The sequence below is a fragment of the Aphis gossypii genome, unplaced genomic scaffold (genome assembly GCF_020184175.1).
Source record: "Aphis gossypii isolate Hap1 unplaced genomic scaffold, ASM2018417v2 Contig00649, whole genome shotgun sequence".
Lineage (NCBI taxonomy): Eukaryota > Metazoa > Arthropoda > Insecta > Hemiptera > Aphididae > Aphis > Aphis gossypii.
The window spans coordinates 21,946-37,545 of NW_026083210.1; the positions used below are offsets into that span (position 1 = coordinate 21,946).

The following is a 15,600-nucleotide window of genomic DNA, read 5'->3' on the forward strand; positions in this document are numbered from 1 at the left end:
ATTATTATCTGAACCTTCGTTTATGACGGAACGCGTAAATATACAAAATGCAGCTGTAATATTTTTAATATCCGGGGGTACCTACGCGATTTGTATTTAATACATTATAAGATACTTACTTCATAAAATGTATAATATATATAATACAGTAATAATAATATCTAATTTATAACAATAACCTAAACGAATATTACCTAAATATCTAAATATTAGTTTTGTAGTAGGTAAATGTATTGCGTAGGTACATTTTACGTTATACCATTGTACTTATTACTTAAAAGTGTAAGGCGTTGGCGATTCTATGTTACTTGCATTAGATAGTAAACACTAAAGTAATCAATTAATTACATAAAATATACGTTAGGTACTAATTTACAGCATAACGTACGGAAAAATTATAATATTGGCAGACAAAACTGAAATCATATTATACATTATTATTTATTTTTCAGTTTTTAAAAGCTGAAACAGTTTAAAAATATTAAATTTAAAAAAGATAGGTATAGCAATTTAGAATACAAAAATTATTTACATACATCAAAGTTAATACATTCAATTTAGGTTTTTTTTTTTTTTAGATTTTTTATTGATTTATTTTTATTTTTTAGTTGTTGAGCTTCAATGATTCTTGAGGGTTCTCGAATATCTGACACTAATAGTCGCTTACCATATAAAGGTTCTACTATTTCTGGCAATAAACAATCTATATAAAATCTGAAAAATAATTCAATACGATTATTTTTTTTTTTGGCATAACAAATATTGTAGTAGGTAAAAATGAACTTTTTTTATAATTAGAAAAAAGTAAACTGTAATAATACTTACGCAGTAAGTTTTCCAACCATTTTTGTTTCCCAAAACTCGGCATCATAAATTATTTTTTCTATATGTATCCATTTAGTTGCATACATAACAAAATAGCATAGTTGTCTCCTTGTAATGTGTAACTGCCCCATCACCTGATAACAATAACTATGGTCTCTTTTTAATTGCACAATCTGTTGACCATTATTTGTATGCAATAGTGTGCAATATTGTAACTACAATTAAACAAAAATTAAATATATTTTATAATTTAAGACAAATTTAAAATTAGATGAATAAGTAATTAATATGTTACATATTATACGTATATTTATTTTAGTATGAAATAATTTACCAATTTATTATTTACTGCTTCGATTACATCGTTAGTATCCTTTGCAATATATGAACACTTGATTTCAAGAATAGCATCATTCCCGACCATACCATCTGAAAATTAAAAGTATATATTATATAGTATATAAACATATTATAAGCCAATAAGGCAATATAAATATTATACACAAAAATTATTTTACCTGGACTAGCAGCCAAAAATGGAATCTCGCTGTCTACAATTAGTCCACAAGTCTCAACACTTAATCGACATACATCCTCAAATTTTTTTCTACCATACGATTCCATTTCAATTCCATGAGTTAATTCTTTCGTTTTTATTTGTGGTTTATATATAATTGCATGGACTTGTCGTTTACAGCTAGTATTTTGTCTCATTTTACAAATGTCGCCAAATTTGGAAGCTGTCAAACGTTTTTTTCGTTCTTGAAACCACTTTTGATTTTCACTTTGATCTCGAGTGTCCAAATTTAGCTGGTGCAGGTTAACAGTTTTTAATTTATTTAAAAAACAATTTTTTTTAATTTCTAGTTCCTCCGGTAATATAATGTCAATCAGGGGCTCAGCTAAACCATAATCTTTATCTGGAGCCGACGAGCTTTTTTTCTTATTTTTTTTGGCGGTATTTACAAATAAACATCTTCTTTTTATAGTATTTTTCCTAATTCTATTTAAATTATTTAGATATTTTTTTCCTATGTGTCCTGTAAAAAAAAGCAAAATGAATTGTGTAAATTTATCAAGTATTTAAATTATAGCAGGTATCTATATTTAAAAAATACTTACCTGGACTTTTAAAAACCATTTTTTTATGTATACTTCGTAAATATTCTTTGGAATTGAAAGAAACTATTGCTGCTTCAATTCTTGTAGTGTATGTGTTTCTTAGAGTAAACCCGAGTAGCATTTTCGAGGTTCAATGTCGGTTTCTCATTACTGTGAATTTTTAACGGTTTATACACGGTATGATAACTGCACTGTTTAACCATTAGGGTTCAGTTAATGTGCTTCCGTGTAGTTTTTTAACTCAAAATTATATAATGATTCATAGTCGGTGTGTCAGACACTGAACAGTTCAGTCAAAATGTTTCAGTTCAATTTTTGAACCGAGAATTATATTATGGTTTATGGTCGGTGTTTTCGACACTGAACGGTGCAGATGTTGTGTGATGCACCGACGGAATATAAACGGTTCGTACAAAATGTACAAACACATTGTATATAGTTCAGAGATTGGGTATTCAAACGGTGTTTTAACAGTGATTTAAAACATTATTACCACAGTGCATGGTCAGTATTACTGACGCTGAATGATGCAGTTTAATTTATGGACTTTTTACGAATCCGTTTTTTATCAATTAATATTTTAAACGTAATTAATTATTCTTGTACGCTTAATGAATAACTGGATTAAATTAATAGGTAATACCTGTGGTTTGTGCCGTTTGTGGTTTAGTGTTAATTCTTTAAATTTTTTTGTTTGGTTGTATTGTGATAACATGGCAATGATTATGTTTGTCATATAATCTGTGATAACGTAATTTTCACGCCGACCAATCAGACACGTTTGTTTGTCCGAGTCGGCCTTAGTGTCGTTAATCGTTATTCGTTATATTATTTATAAATATATATATATATAATATATAGTAATCTTTGTTACATGCGGCAGTATATTTTGATCATAATATATTATAATATTATATTATATTATTATCATATTTTATATTGTTTTATTCTGTGATTTTGATCGTGATTCCGGATTGAAAAACAGAACAACGATCAACTCCACATCTGCAGCCAGTGAAGCTACTGCATTATATAATATTATATAATTCGTAATATTATTCATAACATCATTTTTGTCTTTTGATAAAGTACTAAAATGTAAGTATACATATTAATATTATATAATATATTAATTAAAAATTATTGTTTATAATAAATATATAGTGTACTAGTGTAGTGAATTCGATTTCTCAAAATACTATTTTTTCCGTTACTATACCTTAATATAATAAGATTCTACTGTGTGAGTTAATATAGTATGTATAAGTGATAAGTTTATAACCATTTATAGAGTGTTTATAACATATTACTTGACAACTTCTACTGTACCTACTACCTTAGTATATTACCTACAGTAATCAGTAGATATAAACCCAGAAATATACCTAATTAAGTTGTGATTGAGTTTTTATGTTACATAATATATACTTAGCCTTTTTGTCAGCATAATAAAGTTAACCTTACAATAATATTATGTAGCTACATATAGGTATAACATACTTATATAAATTGTTCATTCTCAGATTAAGAAAAACACATCTAATTTAAACAATATAATATACTGCTGTGATTGATATTATAACTAGGTATTGCAATAATTTGTTACGCTTCTCTTGTTAACCTTATATTGTATAAATTTATGATAGGTCTAAATCTACTAGATATCGTCATCGTAAAAGAGCTATGCAACAAATTAATGAATTATGTTCATCGAGTAGTGAAAATGAAGACCAGTCATTAATTTCTGCTTTTACAAACCCAACTATACAAAGTTTTAATCATATTCCATCTGTATCCATAGATGAAAGATTTCAGTCTGATGAAAGTTATGATAAAGATTTCAATGATGTAAGCACTTCTAGTGAAGAAGATGATCCAAAGGAAATAAATTGTAATGAGGAACTTGACACAATAATTGCCTTGTGAGCTGTGCGCCACAATATAACTCATACAGCTTTAAATGATCTGTTAGTTAGTTTATCTGCTTTTCCTCAATTTAGTTATTTACCCAAAGATTCTCGAACATTACTAAAAACCCCTATCACCACTCCAGTAAAAAATATAGAAGATGGAATTTATTACCATTTTGGAATTAAAAAAGAAATACAACATTTAATCACAATGAATCATGTTTTACCGTCAACTTTGTTCTTAAGTGTAGGAATAGATGGATTACCAATTCAAAAAAATCCACCTAGCCAAATGTGGCCAATTCTAGGATTTTTTTCAAACATTTGTAGTAAGAAGCCTAACATTTTTATCATTGGTGTTTACTATGGTCAATCTAAACCAAAAAACTGTAATGAATATATACTTGATTTTGTTAATGAGTTGTGTGACCTTATTAATAATGGTTTTGTGTATAATAATATACATGTTTATGTTGAATTAAAATCTATAATATGTGATACACCTGCAAAATCATATTTATTAAATATTAAAGGACATACAGGAAAAAAATCTTGTTTAAGATGTTGTGTTAAAGGTGAATATGAAAATAACCGTGTTTGTTTTACTCAAATAGATTCAAATCTCAGATCACACCATGAATTTTTATCTTATTCTGACTCAGAATTTCATATTGGTGAAACAATAATAACTACAATACCAAAATTTGATATTGTTTTTTCAATACCTTTTGACTACATGCATTGTGTCTGTATTGGTATAATGAAGAAACTTCTAATGTTTTGGACAGGAGTTAAACGTCATGCATCAACTCTTCCAAATGGTATTATATCTGCATTAGATGAAAGATTAAATAACTTAGGTAAATATGTTCCTCATGATTTTCAAAGAGCACCAAATAAAGACAATCGAAAACACCCTCTTAGAGATGCTAGTAGGTGGAAAGCTTCAGAATTACGCCAAGTTCTTTTATACAGTGGTATGGTTCTTTTTAATGGTATTTTCAGTAAAGAAATTTATGAGCATTTTTTACAACTTTGTGTTGCATTACGATTATTGTCTTTGAATAATTTATCTGATGAATATAGAGATTATGCTAAACTACTAATACAACATTTTGTAATTTCATTTGGTCAAATTTATGGAAAATCATATATGTCTCATAATATTCATATTATTCTTCATCTGGCAGATGATACAAAAATATTCGGGTCTATTAACAATTTTTCAGCATTTCCATATGAAAACTTTATGCAACCTTTGAAAAAAAAAATTAAAACAGGTGCAAAACCATTGCAGCAGCTTATACGACGATATGTTGAAGAAAAACAGTTGCAGTTAAATAAGAAACCAGAATTTTTAGAATCCACTGGGCCATTTAATGCTCATTGCAAACTTAAAATTAGACCAATGACTAATGATAGTTGTGACCCACAGTACAGTGGTTGGAAAACAGACTTGTTTATTTTAAAATTAAATGAAAGTGATAACTGTGTTCAAATGAAAAACCAGGATATTGTAAAAATAGAAAATTTTACAACTTCAAAATTTGACAGCAGCATATTAGTAGTTGGACGGAAGTATGAAAAAAAAGAAGAATTTTTTACAACACCATGTTCTTCATCATTGCTCCACATCCATAAAGTTTCTAATCTTAGTCACCTTCAATCTTGGAAATTGACTGAAATAAAGGAGAAAATGATGAATCTACCACTTCCAAATAGTTCAGCATCAATAATTTTGCCATTCTTACATTTGCAGTAAAATTACATTTAAATCATAATTAACGCCTGTTTTCTATATTTTAGTTGTGTTTTGAATTAATTAAAGTATAAAATACCTATTCACAATAAATAAATAAATAATAAAAAACAATAATAATTAGATATAACTTATAATTTATAATTTATTATTTTAGATTAAATTTTACCTATATATTTGTATACATAATCTTGAATCTATTTAGTATAATTAGTATAGGTACTTTTTTTAACTAATCTATATAATATATAGCATTTTATACTCCGTTTATATATTATATAATATATAATGTATCTACATATGTATTTGTATTATACAGGGCTTTATCTTGGTTTGTAGTAATATTTACTAGTACAAATGAAGTAGAGCATGTACCTCAATCTTGGATAGTAAGTGATGAAATATGTTGGTTTCCATATGTACAACTTGATAAGAAAGATAGATATTTTACATCAACTCAAATTGAAAAATTAATAAAACAACATTCAGAAATAAATGAACATGATGGTACAAATCACAATATAATGAAAGTTGCTGGACCGTTTGGTAAGTTATCCTAAATATTATAATATAATAATATTTATATAATAATAACTTTGTACAGAAAAAGAAATTAAAGCTAGGAAAGTCTCAAAAACCTGGTCAGAAATTGATTCTGAGACAGATGAAGAAGAATTGGGAAATAGAAGAAAACGTCGTTTGTTGCCACTTAAAACATATCCACAGCCAAACTACCACAATTTACAAAATATTGATAATTTGCAACTATCTTTACCAAAGCCACCAGAAGTTTCAGGTATTATTTTTTTTTGGTTTCCTATTTTATTTTCTTAATTTGACTTAATATTAATATTATATTATATATTTTTTTTTTTAGTTTTGGAAACAAATGTCAATTTTGATTGTGTTTCTGAAAAAAATAATACTAGTATAAATTCAAATGCTATTTCCAATATGAGTTCATGTGATGCTGTTGAAAATTTTATAAGCACTATCACTAATAGTCCAATGAATCAAACTGAACTAGATTATCCAGAAATAGATAAACACCAAATTACTAGTATGTGTTGCAGATATAATACTGACTGTTAATTTATACCAAGAAAATTGAGTTATAATAATTAATCTATTAAATATAATTTGTATTTAAATAGGTATTACCAATGCACATTCTAACAAAAATGATCCAAGCAACTTAATTAATATAAATGAGTTCAATCATTTTGTACGTGAAGCTGGTGAAGGTGATTTTGAAATTTTAAATATTGATAACGATAGTTCTATGTTGGATGATTTGGATGTAAATAGAGATGCTATTTTAAATACTTCTCAAATGAAAGGTAAATAATTTTACTATACTTTATATTAATTACATAATAAAATATTGGGGTATAAACAATGTTAATTATATAAATTAATGAGTTATACTATAATCAATTTGAAACATCTATTTTTAATTTGTCAAAAAAAAATTGATATTGAATATCTAAGTATAGTCAATTTGTTCCTGCCCATTGAAATTATAACTTATCATCACTATTTTTATAAAAGATTTTCTTATTTACTAGCAGTATTTTAACTCTAAAATATGATTATTAACTAAAATTATAACCAAACATTTTTAATAAATATATTTTCAGAAAACTCTCATACAGAAAATTGTATCAATTTGATTAATATTATTGAAAAAAATGACAAACACTATAAATCTACATTAAAAAAATTAATGCTGCAAATGGTTCTATTATCTAATTCCAATGCTAAGCTGTGCAAAGGTTTGTCAAGTATGGATGTCAAACTACAGGCAATATTAAAAGCAGATACTAGAACACGAGCTTTAGCTCTTCCGATACCAATTATACCTACAGCGTTCATTGATTTGTTACCAGTTAAGACTGTTGAACAACTAGAAATACCTGAGTCTTTATTATCAGGAGAAAATGAGGATTGCATAACTCTTAAGGAAAACTTGGTGAGTTAAAAATCTTAGTATTTAAAAATAAATTGTATGTCATTACTCCTTGTGTTTCAGAAAAGTTTTTTGCTTCAAAAAGTAGGTGCATTGTCAATAAGTGTTGCTGTGAGAGAGGCCTTAAATTGTTGTTTTGATTACCCTATGTTGGCCATGTATAGCTTAAAAGGCAAAACTAAAAAAAAATTTATAGATTTACAATTATTTTCTGTAATTTATGGTAAGGACTAATATATATAAGATGGTTTTTTTTCATAAGTATTATTACCATAAATTGAATTTTTAGAATCATTGTCTGGGTTACGAGTCCATCCAGCTGATGAACAAAAGTTTATATCTGTTCTCGATAACTATTTACGACATGCTCCAAAAACATCAATAAATCCATGATTTAATTTATATGTTTAGTTATACCTTATAACAGAAAAAGTATTACAATTTTTATTTTGTTAAGTTTCTTACACTTATGAAAGGACTGTAATTTTGTTAATTATTTCTAATTACATACAGAACTATTACAATTTTATTATTATTTTTTTTTAATATTTATTACTACATTTTTAAGAGGACCATGTTCTTTTGTTAATTATGTCTAACTAGATGCAGAAGTATTTCAATTTTTATTTTTACTACATTTATATATAAGAACCATGTTATTTTGTTAGTTATAACTTTTCACTTTTATATTTTTAAATAAAATCAAAATCTTTAAAATATAATATGTATACAATAATTGCGTTTTGATACATTATACCTATAAAGATAATTTTATATTTGAAAAAAGAAAATACGTTTGGAAGGTTATTTAAATAATAAATATGCACACAGATTGCACGGTAAGATATTGCATCATAAAACGGTGAAATACCAACAAATATACACAAATCGCACAGTAAACAAATGCACAAAAACACCGTTATATAACTAAGGAATAAACCCAAATTTCACGGTTAAAAATAGAACAAATCTACTGATATTTAACCGATAACAGCACTGTAAATGCACTGTTTTATGTGCCTAGTTTGAACAGTAAAAACGGTGTTTAAACCGACCACAGCATTTACAAGGCACGGTTAAACCTATGTTAAAAATCGGTATTCATTTTTCGAAAAACACGGTGCTCTGAACCAGTTTTGTACCGTACTTTAAACCATCGACTTAATGTACTTTACACGCTGTATGCACTCAAAATGCTACTCGGGAAGTTAATTCTTTTACCACCTATAAACTTATTGATTAGACTATTGAATTGTTCGCACGCATTATTATCAACGTCTTGAATCAGGCTGCTTGAATTATTAGCAAGACGAAGAATAATATTTTTTACTTCTCTCATTAATCCACACTTTTCTACATCACCGACTAAATTTATTTCACCGGATTTTGAACCAGAACAAAAATATCTGTCACAATTGTCATGTTGTCCAAATCGGTGATATGGACTATTTTCAATATCTTTTCGTAGATCTAAATGGGTATTAAACAAAAGAAAAATAATTATAGAATGTAAGAATATAATTGTTGTTGGATAAAATTATATAATCAGCAACACTGTCACTTAATTTGTTATAATTGATAAAAAATATTTACTAAGTTGAAAAGTGAACTATATATATAATTATATTTTTACAATTAAAATGTATTAGATAAACATTAATTAATGTACAATAGTTAAATATGAATCAAATTTTAAACCTGCTATTTTGTTTGGAATAGATAAATCACTCGTCTTACGATGCTGTACAGCTTTTGTTATGTCACTTCTAAATCGAAGAATATTGTTTTGTATAAATTTTCTTATATGAACGGGATATTCGGTTCTTTTGGTTAGTGCTAACAATTTTTGACAAGAATTTCGTAACAGATGGTTCCTACATTCAATTTTTTCAACCGTAAAATGAAGACCATATGGTAGTACATCATTCAAACGTTTGATAACGCTGCTGTCACCATCGCCTATTTAAACCCTTTATAGGGCAAAGCAAAAATATGAAAAAAAAAAATAATAATAATATTTTAAATCGTAGAAAAAAAGCTAAATAGAGAAAAAAATTAAAAAAAAAAGGAATATATAGTATACAAAATTCTGAGTTTAGTGATATATTGACATTTCCTTTGACGCGCTCTAACGGTGAATTACTGAAACAGAACCTTCAAGATTTTATTTGTGTTGGTGGGAAATATATATCCCGCTGCCCTATAAGGGGTTTTAATAATGATGTTTATTGTATTTACATAATTATAATTTTATAACAAATTATGTTTTTATAAATATACCTATGAGTTTATTATAACTTAAGACCGTGCATTTGAACACTGTTCAAAACCCCTTCCAGTATACCATCAGCTTCCATCCCGGTTGCATATTAACAAAGTGTACATGGCCTCGGCACTACATATAAAATTACCCAATTTCATTGGCCCGTTAAAAAGTAAACATTTTACCGCGCTTTACTGTATATCTAGTGATATCATATCTTATCATATCATTATTTATATTCATTATAAATTATAATATATTATTGAATATTAAATATTTATTATTAAAAAAGCGGGCAAGTGAGTACCGCTCTGCTGTACATTAGGTGCCGTATGGATCATTATTATATATTATAGGAGTGTTAAATTTGAATCCAATGATAGTTATCATTGTATACGAAAAACGATTCTGAACGAAGATGATTTGTCAGCCTAGGATATAATTTCTAGTGGTTGGTGAAAAAGGTGGTTTATGTTTTAATGGCCTGAATACAACAAAATTTAAGTTCTTTTATAATAATTGTAAGCTAAACTTATGAAAAACCTTGTATTAAATTTTCAACTCTTAGCTACATATACAACAATTTTTATGAAATATACCTACAAAATAATTTGCAAATATTCATGGTTTTGACGAATTGTTGTCAATATTTGAACTTCAAATGCTAATAAAAAAAAATTGTGTCTATGTATTGTTATAATTTTTTAATCGCTATAAGAATAACTTAAAAGGAACTTTGTATTAAAGTTTCAAGTATTTTAATTGGGCCAAAAACATTTTATCGACACTTCAAAAAAACAATTTTCAGAAAAATTGAAAATTTCAGTTGTCTACAAATAGCTCAAAAAAAGTTAAAATATTTTGAAAATTAAATCATGTAAAGAAAATGCCAATTTAAATAACTGGTGAAATTTTCAAGTATCTACGACTTATATTTTTTGAATAATAACAAATATTTACTATCGTTTGAGGATAAATCGTTATTGTTATGATATTTCGTAAAAATTTAAAATTCAATCGCACTTAAAATTTTTCCTATAATGATGCTTCGAGTTTTCTCTATAGATACTTGAAGGTAAACTTATGGAAAACTTAGTGTTGTATTTTTAAATTTTTAATTCTTAGTTATAAACACAACAAATTTTATGATTTTTCAGCTTCAAAATTAGTTGCAAATTTTCGCGATTTCGACAGATTTCGTTAAAATTTGAACTATAAACGCTTATAAAAAAAATTGTGTCTAACGATTTTTAATTTTTTTGAACTGCAATTAGAACAACTCCTAAGGAACCTGTTATTAAATTTTCAAGTTTTTTGGTCATCCAAAATTTTTTTATCGAAACTTCAAAAAAAAATTCTCATAACAATCGAAAATTTCTATGGTCTATAAATAACTCAAAAAAAGTCAAAATATTTTGAAAATTTGACTATATATAGATTTCAAGTATTTACAGTGGTTTTTGAATTACTACCATATAAAAAATCGATTTGGTCGAAAACTGGTTTTGCGTAAAATTTTCCGTTTTTCCGTCATTTTAGATTCTGAACGAAGTGATGAATGTATTGATTTTACAATGATGTGTGTTTTTTTTTTTTTTTTTTTTTTTTTTTTTTTTTTTTTTTTTTTTTTGTGTCTGTCACCACGTTTTGGAGCAGTAAAAGTGCTCCGATTTTAAAAAGTGGACCCTGTTTCGGATAGGAAAGTGAATGTAGTTTGTACTTTGGGGGGTCAAAAGTAAAAAATTTCCAATAGTTTTCAAAAGCGCCGGGAAAAACCAAAAAAAAATGACGGAAAAACGGCAATTTTTACGCAAAACCAGTTTTCGACCAAATCGATTTTTTTTTATGGTTGTAATTCAAAAACTAATCACTGAAAATACTTGAAATTTTCACCGAATGTTAATGTCAGTGGTATCCGTATATAGTTAAATTTTCAAAAAATTTTGACTTTTTTTGAGTTATTTATAGACCACTGAAATTTTCGATTTTTTTGAGAAATTTTTTTTAAAGTGTCGATAAAAAATTTTTGGATGACCAAAAAGTTTTGAAAATTTAATACAAGGTTCCTTATGAGTTGTTTTTAATGTAGCTAAAAAAAATTAAAAATCGTTAGTCACAATTTTTTTTTATAAGCGTTTTTAGTTCAAATTTTTACGAAATCTGTCGAAAACGCGAAAATTTGCAAGTAATTTTGAAGTTGAAAAATCATGAAATTTTTTTCTTTTATAACTAAGTTTTGAAAATTTGGTACAAGGTTCTCCATACATTTTTCTTCAAATATCTGTAAAAAAAACTCTACCGGATTCAGACAAAAAATTTTTATGAGTGTTTGAAATTTAAATTTTTACAAAAACCGCGTTAAATAACAGTTTAGCCTCAAACGATTTTTGATATTTGTTATTATTCAAAAAGTATAAGTCGTAGATACTTGAAAATTTTACCAGTTATTAAGATTCGCGTTTTCTTTACGTGATTTAAATTTCAAAATATTTTGACTTTTTTTGAGCTATTTATAGACAACTGAAATTTTCAATTTTTCTGAAAAAATATTTTTGAAGTGTCGATAAAATTTTTTTGGCCCTATCAAAATACTTGAAAATTTAATACAAAGTTCCTCATATGTTATTCTTATAGTGATTAAAAAATTATAAGAATACATAGGCACAATTTTTTTTTATTAGCATTTGAAGTTCAAATTTTGACGAAAATTCGTCAAAATTATGAATATTTGCGAAATATTTGAAGTTGAAAAATCATAAAATTTTTTTTGTTTATAACTAAGGATTAAAAATACAACACTAAGTTTTCCATAAGTTTACCTTCAAGTATCTATAGAGAAAACTCGAAGCATCATTATAGGAAAAATTTTAAGTGCGTTTGAATTTTAAATTTTAACGAAATAGCGTAACGATAACGATTTATCCTCAAACGATTTTAAATATTTGTTATTATTCAAAAAGTATAAGTCGTAGATACTTGAAAATTTTACCAGTTATTAAGATTCGCGTTTTCTTTACGTGATTTAATTTTCAAAATATTTTTTAGTATAAGCTGGTTTTTTTAAACCACCTTTTTCACCAATCACTAGAAATTATATCCTAGGCTAACAAATCATCTTCGTTCAGAATCGTTTTTCGTATACAATGATAACTATCATTGGATTCAAATTTAACACTCCTATAATATATAATAATGATCCATACGGCACCTAATGTACAGCAGAGCGGTACTCACTTGCCCACTTTTTTTTTTGTTTTTCTCGATTTTTTTGAAAAATGTTGGAAAATGTTTACTTTTTACCTCTATAATGCACCAAAGATACCCACTTTTACATCGGAAACTACCTCCAAAGTTTGAAATTGAAGCATTATTTCGACTACTTATATGCTGTACACAGACACAAAAACAAAAAAAAATCACACATTATTGTAATATCAATATATTTATCACTTCGTTCAGAATGTAAAATCAATCGTATTTTAAACTACAAAATAAATTATGAGCGAATGCATGAAGAATGTATCATTTTTTTTTAGCTTTTTTATCAAGTATATTGTTTAATGTTTATAATTCACTAGTTTTGAAAATAATAGCATTTATGATTATAATAAATTAACCTTACCCAAAAACAACAATATTAGTTTGATTTTATAATATTTCACTAGACGATGTCTATATTGAGCATATTAAAATAAAAAATTCAGAAGTATCTACCTTATTTATGTGAGTTCATATAAATTTAAAAATATTGTATGTATTGTTACTTACTTTAAATTTGTACCACGTTTTTTTAATCTAATGTTCTTCATTCGGAGTGCCATAGTTTTTTTTTGTACTCTTGTTTTTGAGCACAATTTTTTTTTGGTACCATGTTTTAATTTTTAAAAAATAATAATAATTATTTGCAAAATGCAAATTAAAACGTATCACTGCACCAAAAAAAATAGCTGATTACTAATGTAACTAGTAAGTATAAAGTAACTACCGCTTTGCCTCTAGACTCGAGTATAATAGCGCTAGACAGTAGACGAATAACTAAGATCTAAGAGGTATAATATTTTATATTTTTGTATTTTCTGTACACTATTTAAAGTACACATGTCAAAAGATTTTTATTTTTGGATTTCAAATTATAATATATATAGAATAACAGTATATTGTATAGTAAATGTACATTATTGAGTACATTCAATATTGTAGTTATTTATTAATTATTAGAAAAAGTGTTTTATATATATATATTTATATAGAATGCATATAATTTCAACAATTAAATTATGCCGCCGTATTCTTGGAAAACTAGAATGAAATAGTCATTAGCAGCCCGCAGACGGCACGCTGCTTACCACCGTACAAGTAGATATCATGAATGATGATTTTATCCACTGCACGGTTGTGGCAGCACATGCTACGTCAAAATTTATACCCACTATAGTAATGTTAAGAACACCAAATTTCAACACAATATAAAGGACAAAATTATCTGTGTTCTCTCAGAGAGTTTTTTTAAATATCTTACTTTATAATTTTTTGAAAATGTACAAAAATTGCCGATATTTATAAGCTTATAACTTACTCATTTTTTACGTAATTAAAAAATCTCTCTGAGAGAACACAGATAATATTTTTTTAGTTGTGTAAAATTTTTGTTTTCCTAAAGTTAATGTACCTTGAGTGGTTTTAATTCTTGCAAAGGCTTTTTCGACGCTCGAAATACGGGTGTGAGACGTCCTCTTAAGGGTATTTTTGGGGTGATGTAGAATGGAAGGTGGAGATATTTTTGATGTTGATGGCATAGTCATGCAGGCTAGTTCCACATCATCAGATAGATTTGAAAATAATGCTGAAGATGAGGCCGTAGGCAATCCTGAAGTATTAAGAGTTTCTGAAGTATGATTAGGTTTTTTTTTTTTTTTTTTTTCCGGTTTGAATCGCAAACCTGGGAGGGAAGTAGGTTTCCCCATTGCTGCCTCCCTGGACGCATCGTTTATTCATAAACATACAATATATGTTGGTTGAATACAGGAACAGTCCCCCTGCAACAACCTTACAACAACAGAAATAACAAGAAACGAGGGGCTCTACCCCCTCAACTTTGCTTTCAGCGTACAAAACTACATTAGCTTAACTACTACTACATCTGAATTCGCGGTTGATCGTGCTGCCTCAGCTGCCTCTCCCTCTCCAACTGCTCCTTGTATCCCATTATGTCCTCCACCATCTGGAGGAATTGTCTCCTGATCCTGGAGGCCGCTACTAGAATCCTGCTGCTGCGAAGTGGGTCTTCGGGTAGGTCCGCCGGAATTGGCCCACATAACATGTCCATCACGTCTTCCGGACGAATAAGTCGGCCCAAAGACTGTTCTAGCTCCCGTCTCTCCCCGGTCCAAAAGTTGCAGATAAAAACTGTATGCTCCGCATCGTCTGACTCCGCAGGGCAGTGGGGACAGGCTTCACTGTGCACCTTGTTCATCTTCCAAAGGTAGTGCTGGAAGCAGCCATGGTTCGTAAGGACTTGGGCCATGTGAAAGCTAACCTGCTTCAGCCCATAGCACCACCACCTGATCAGATCAGGAATCAGACGTCTTGTCCATGCCGCATTAGTGGTCGACACCCAGAGGGATTGCCAGCGTTCGAGGATTTCCACCTTTATGTCCCGTTTCGCTAACGTAGCGTCGACCGCTCTCGCCTCCGCCATCATCCTCCTGCCCTCCGCCTGTAGGGTAGCCGGGGGCATCCTGGCCAATACCAG

General features: G+C 28.0%; 2 protein-coding genes across 2 annotated transcripts; both read right to left on the reverse strand.

The window, feature by feature from the left end:
- Positions 1–422: 422 nt before the first annotated feature.
- On the reverse strand, positions 423–1,999 carry LOC126554929 (uncharacterized). The gene is made up of 5 exons (XM_050209919.1): positions 1,948–1,999; positions 1,344–1,865; positions 1,160–1,254; positions 826–1,040; positions 423–714 (listed from the first exon to the last, which is right to left on the reverse strand). Exons 1-5 carry the CDS (start codon positions 1,964–1,966, stop codon positions 558–560), a joined length of 1,008 nt encoding a protein of 335 aa, XP_050065876.1. The 5' UTR covers positions 1,967–1,999; the 3' UTR covers positions 423–557.
- A 6,757-nt stretch (positions 2,000–8,756) lies between these two features.
- Positions 8,757–14,812, reverse strand: LOC126554933 (uncharacterized). The gene is made up of 3 exons (XM_050209921.1): positions 14,518–14,812; positions 9,284–9,544; positions 8,757–9,055 (listed from the first exon to the last, which is right to left on the reverse strand). Exons 1-3 carry the CDS (start codon positions 14,810–14,812, stop codon positions 8,757–8,759), a joined length of 855 nt encoding a protein of 284 aa, XP_050065878.1.
- Positions 14,813–15,600: the final 788 nt, after the last annotated feature.

Excerpts from the sequence above, each read along its gene's own strand:
- LOC126554929 (XM_050209919.1), bottom strand. Across the intron at positions 1,255-1,343 it reads ATTTTTGGCTGCTAGTCCAG|ATGGTATGGTCGGGAATGAT; the intron begins GTAAAATAATTT and ends TTTAATTTTCAG. Across the intron at positions 1,041-1,159 it reads AAGCAGTAAATAATAAATTG|TTACAATATTGCACACTATT; the intron begins GTAAATTATTTC and ends GTTTAATTGTAG.
- LOC126554933 (XM_050209921.1), bottom strand. The coding sequence starts at position 14,812 with ATGGGGAAACCTACTTCCCTCCCAGGTTTGCGATTCAAACCGGAAAAA. Across the intron at positions 9,545-14,517 it reads AAGAATTAAAACCACTCAAG|GCGATGGTGACAGCAGCGTT; the intron begins GTACATTAACTT and ends GGGTTTAAATAG. Across the intron at positions 9,056-9,283 it reads TATTCCAAACAAAATAGCAG|ATCTACGAAAAGATATTGAA; the intron begins GTTTAAAATTTG and ends ATACCCATTTAG.